The following is a 5,656-nucleotide window of genomic DNA, read 5'->3' as shown; positions in this document are numbered from 1 at the left end:
CTTTTAAGACATATTGCAACACTTTATTGGTGTTGTGATAGCTTCATTTGGTTGAAGTATATTTGAAATGGTAATGGTAGCAGAATTTTATACCAAATATAGTTGGTAAGTGGTACTCTACCATGTCACTTTTACCAAAAAGAATAACAAAAGCCAAATCTTTCAACGTCCTTGTGAAGGTTTAAAAGTTTCACTTCATGAGCAAAGATAAGCTTCCAAAATAACACTTTATTAAATTATTGAGGTTTGCAGAAAATATTACAAATTGGAAATTTAGTATCATACACAACAAGAAAAATATTATGAGAGAATAGCATAATCTTTATAGTACATTACATAATGACTATCATGGAACATGCACAACGATAGGGCTCCTCACTTGATGCACTCCATCATCCCATGTCAAAGCACTAGAAACAATTTGGTTGTCTAACCTCCTTATGATTCCCTGCACAGACACCTTAAAAGACAGCTTTTGCCCAAGTTGTTCGAACCGTAAAACATTGGGCTCAACCTGTATCCTCAAACCACTAGCAACTGGTCTTGTTATGAAAGCTCTATATGTTGATTTTGCAGAGCCGACATTGGTGACAGTCCTATTAAAACTTGAATCAATCAATCTGTTGCGGAGTGTTGGGATGACAAAAGTAGGGTAGTTTAGATCTTTAGTTTGTTCCATGAGCTGAGAGCAGCTACTACTGTTGTCCTCAGTGAGGCTTCGAATATGTTGGCTGGTGTAGCCTTCAAGGCACAAAAAACTCAGATAATCGACTTCCACAGCTTCATATACCAGCCCAGGTTTTATAGCTGCCAATGGATTCAAATTGCCAGCTCCATATGCAAATTCAGCATCTGTATTGATCTTGTCACTCATAGGAGAAGCTGAAATAAAAAAAATGAAAAAAATTTGCGTAAGTGATGTTTCGCACCATGATTGTCAGATGAGATGCGATATATATAACAACTAGATATGTTACCTGTTGTCATGAGAGCCGACTTAATGGCTGAAGGAGACCATGTTGGGTTAAATGTTTTTATATACGCAGCTATCCCACTCACGTGTGGGCATGCCATTGAAGTCCCTGAAACCATATTGAAAGGAACAGCTCTGCGATCTCCTTCTACATCGGTAATTGGAGCCACAGGTGGCCATGCTGCTAGAATTCTTACCCCAGGAGCTGTTATGTCTGGCTGAAACAATCGAAAAATTCAAATATGAGTGTTTCTATTCAACACGAAAGTCCAAATCACGTATGTTTTCATAACTGTTACATGAATTGTTGTGAAAATTTTAATATACATAAAAAGTATTGGTTTGATAATTAATATTAATTATAACTGAAAAAGAACATGAATTACCTTGAGGATGTTTTCGTGTATCGCATTTGGACCTCTTCCGGAGAAAGAGGCAACATATGGAGCAGACGCATTCTTGACAACTTCGCTCTTCAATATTAGAGCAGTTGCATTCCTGAGAAGAAAATTTCAAGTTCATCAGTTTGTGTAATTAAATAAACTCCATTTATTTGAATACAAGTAAAAAAAGATGATTTATATTTACCTTGTTGATTGTATGTAGCGAGATATAGTTGCTGCTTGTTCCAAGTTTACAACACTAACCGGCAAAGGATATGATTGCACAGTGTCAAAATATGGATCTGTCATGATGGACCCAACAGCACCAGCCAACATTTCAGTTTCTCCATTCGATATCCCATCACATAATATTATTTTCCCTTTCACTAAGTTCTTGTCCAAAGAATTCCTAGAGCAAAACCTGGTGTATATACATCCATGAAACACCCATCAAGAAAATTACAATTGATGTAAACAAATGCAACACAAATTCGCTGTAGAAATATCTTTATGCAAAACGTGTTATATATACCTTGATCTTGAACTATTAAAACCAGCCGTGATATTGGGAACATCTCCCGCATAAATCAGTGGATACATTCCATCAAGTGTGAATGGATTTATTGAAACTCCCTGAGATACGATCAAATAATTTAAATTGTAGTAGTTTCCATCAAAAAAGAAAGAGTCAACAGGTTTTTTTTTTTCAAAAATTAAATATAATCTAGTAGGTTTAAGGATAGATAGAACTCACATCAAGAACCACACCATTGCCTAGTCTTACTGGGGTCATCAAATCGATATCTTTAGTGCCAGCAGCAACCGAAAGAATCCATGGAGCGATACTACCAGTGGTCTGTGGCATCGGGCCTTGATTGTTTCCAGATTGTACAGTCAATATTCCCTTCTTCATAGCATGAAAGGAACCGATAGCGAAAGGATTAACGAAAAGCTCTTCAGCAAATCTTAATCCAACAGAAACGGTGATTATGTCAACACCATCAGCAATCGCAGCGTCAAAAGCTGAAAGTATGTCCTCGTCGCTACAGCCCTGTATCCAACACATCTTATATACTGCGATCCTCGCTCTGGGAACTCCCCCTCGAGCTGTTCCTGTGTTGAGGCCAAGATGATTGGCGTTGGTCACTACGTTTCCTGCAGCGGTGGATGCAGTGTGTGTTCCATGACCATCGGAGTCTCTTGGTGATTGGAGTTCTGTAGAATCGAATATTCCATCTGCCTTGAAGTATCGAGCTCCAATTATTTTGCTGGATATGTATGTGATAAAGAGAGAAGTCAGAAATTATAAACCCTCGTTTGATGAAGATGATGTGAAACATATATTGATTACAAAATGAATTTATTACTTGTTGCAAGTAAAATTGCCTTGGCAAATGCCTTTCCATTTAGCAGGAGGAGGACCATATCCTACGTCAGTGAAACTGGCTGATTCAGGCCATATGCCCGAGTCAAAAACTCCGATGATGATATCACTTTCAGTTGTTGATCTTTTTACTGTAAGTGGGAAACCTAAGAAGTCCCAAGAACTCGTTGTTTCCAGTTGGCTTAATTTGCTAGGAAACACAGAAACAACCCCCTCCATGCCTATATATATACATGAAACTTCTATATGATTAAAGTGGATTCATATTATCGTCTATTAAATGTTGGAATATGTATTATATAGTACCTGACAGTTTCTTAGCCTCCTCTTCGGTAAGTCTTGCAGAAAATCCGTGGAAGCTTTTAGTGTATCTTTGAAGCATATGCTTCCTTGCATCCCTGCCATAGTAAAGTCACATGCGAGCAAGCAGTTAATTATTATATATTTACCATGTGTTGGATTAATCAGATTTGACCCGAACAACTTTCAAAAGCAGTGTTTATACCCAGGGGTATTTTATGAATGTTTTTTTTTTTTAGCTTTTTTACAAGTCTTTGTATTAGAGTCAAAGTCTTTTAGTTTAATATAAATAGGGCCTCTACGGGTTGCTTTTGTTTTGTTTAATATAAAGACTTTTAGTTAGATTTTTTCAACAATAAAGTTTTGGTTAACTAGTGATATGAATGTTTCTTTTCTCCCTAGTAATATTAACGTTAATATTAACTAATAATATTAACGTTTCTTCTACCTGATTGCACATTTTTCTTGGGCATCTAAGGTATTACAAGGTTGATATCTCATAAAATCGGTATTGACGGCTGATTAATAAGTGATTAATCGTTTGACGGTCTTAAACAGATTACAATTACGGTGTTTGACGTAAATTGGTAAATATGGTCATACTTAGGCTTGGTGGCCTTTGGCGGCCCTTGATGGTCATAGGTGAGAAATATTTAAAAAAAATAATTTATTAATTTTCAAATATTACAATTTTTAATTTTCAAAGTTTTAAGCTTTACAATTTTAAGATATTATACTAAAATTTTCAAATCTAAAATTTTAAATTTTGAAATACTTATTTTTTTAGAATATATTAATTTTAAATAATTTTATTAATAATTAAAGATCCCCAATTAATCCCCACCGAGACTCATTAATCGCTTAACACAGTCGACCGATTTTCAAAACCTTTGGCTTACACCATATGCCATTTTCTTGGCAAATGTCTAGAATATAAAACTTTCAAAACCAAAACTATAGACCTAGTGTCATACCCTACACGAAAGAACCATATTTAAAACGAAATTTTGATTACGGTTTTCCTTTTGTTAGTGATGGGTTCAGTTGGTCTGCATCCTTACAAACGGCTATTAAGTGTTGGAATATATATTCCACACTCCAAATTATTTCATAGGAAAATGATTTAAAAGCCCAACGAAGTTTCCAAACCATTCAAAAAACCCCAATCATGTTTTGTCTGTTTAAAAAAACCCAACGAACTTAATATTTTGTCTAAAAAGTCCAACAAAGTTTCAAACCGTTCAGAAAATTTCAATTTTGTTTTGTTTAAGTTCGTTGGGTTTTTTTGAACAGCCAAAACATGATTGGAGTTTTTGAAACGTTTTGCAAACTTCGTTGGTCTAACAAGTCATTTTTCCGATACGGTAATAAGCCACGTCATCTGTTTCTCTTATTTGACTTTCGAGAAAGTGTAACTTAGTTGGGCTTTTTAGATAAAATGTTAAGTTTGTTGGGTTTTTTTAACAGATAAAACATGATTGGAGTTTTTTAAACGGTTTGAAAACTTCGTTGGACTTTTAAGTCATTTTCCCTTATTTCATTTATTGCCACTAAAGATCCTTAGCATATAAAGCCTCTCCTCTAACATAAGAAATATCAAACTGTATACTAAATGAAGAGTAGGGTGGGATAGGTGACCTGCCAATAACTTGTCGTAGCATGCTAAAGTGAAGGGAGGAGGAAGCTGCATCGTCTAGAGTGTTGTGGCCCATATACACCACGAATACCTGCACATAACCAGTTAACGCGACATCGATCATTTAAACCGAAAACAATCATCACATTAAACAAAACACGGCCTTTATCCACGTGATGAACTCTAGTGATAGAAATTGCGTCATGTTATGGTGACATCTATTATGTGTCAGAAAGGTGGAAGACTGGAAGATTACAAGCATGTACCTTTCGATTGTGGTCAGATTCAGTGTGAATTGTTGTAGGCAGAAGCAGCAGAAGGAAGCATAGGTTTAAAATGACAGAGAGTTGGATTGCCATTGAAGAGATGAGTCGGTGTGATAAGTTCTCATTTGGTAGTCGTATCTACGAATATATATACAAACTTGTATTGTATTAGTTTAATAGAATTCTAGGAAAAGGTCCATGAGTTTGAATAAGCAACAGGTATATATTGTCCAGTAAGAGTCCTTTTCGTTTGATAAATTCATATATTTGACCTGTTTTGTTTATTCTTTTTGCAAAGATTAATTAATAAATGCGCAATCATATCTTTTCTTTTTAACACGAACTAGAGGATACAATGTATTCTTATTTAGAAATTAAATACAATACTGAGTTTGACGTATCGTCTAATTAATATCTATATCTCTATAAGATCGACTTCGACACTAGCATATAGTAAAGATATATATAACGGCTACAGAACAAGGTTAATCGTTACATGTTTAAATACATTGACTATGGAAAACATTGTATTCTAATATTAGTTGAGTCTGTTTTTCTTTTTGGATGAATGACACAAGAGACACTAATGTGTTCCTATGATGCATGTGCACGTTTGTATATAATACACATAAGTTGCTTAAGAGAAAATATTTCATGTAAAATGTAGTAGAAATCATGGAAAAAAACATCGTTTGAACCTAGAAAAACAAAAAA

General features: G+C 35.0%; 1 protein-coding gene across 1 annotated transcript; it reads right to left on the bottom strand.

Moving 5' to 3' along the window:
* Positions 1-210: 210 nt before the first annotated feature.
* On the bottom strand, positions 211-5,074 carry LOC145012604 (cucumisin-like). Its single transcript, XM_078971402.1, has 10 exons — positions 4,943-5,074; positions 4,679-4,767; positions 3,047-3,138; positions 2,724-2,961; positions 2,111-2,624; positions 1,889-1,989; positions 1,562-1,777; positions 1,360-1,471; positions 978-1,191; positions 211-882 (listed from the first exon to the last, which is right to left on the bottom strand). The coding sequence occupies exons 1-10, from the start codon at positions 5,033-5,035 to the stop codon at positions 347-349; spliced, it is 2,205 nt and encodes a 734-aa protein (XP_078827528.1). The 5' UTR covers positions 5,036-5,074; the 3' UTR covers positions 211-346.
* Between the last annotated feature and the right edge of the window lie 582 nt (positions 5,075-5,656).

The sequence above is a fragment of the Lactuca saligna genome, chromosome 8 (assembly GCF_052625555.1).
Source record: "Lactuca saligna cultivar CGN05327 chromosome 8, ASM5262555v1, whole genome shotgun sequence".
Lineage (NCBI taxonomy): Eukaryota > Viridiplantae > Streptophyta > Magnoliopsida > Asterales > Asteraceae > Lactuca > Lactuca saligna.
This window is presented reverse-complemented; position numbering and strand designations above follow the sequence as displayed.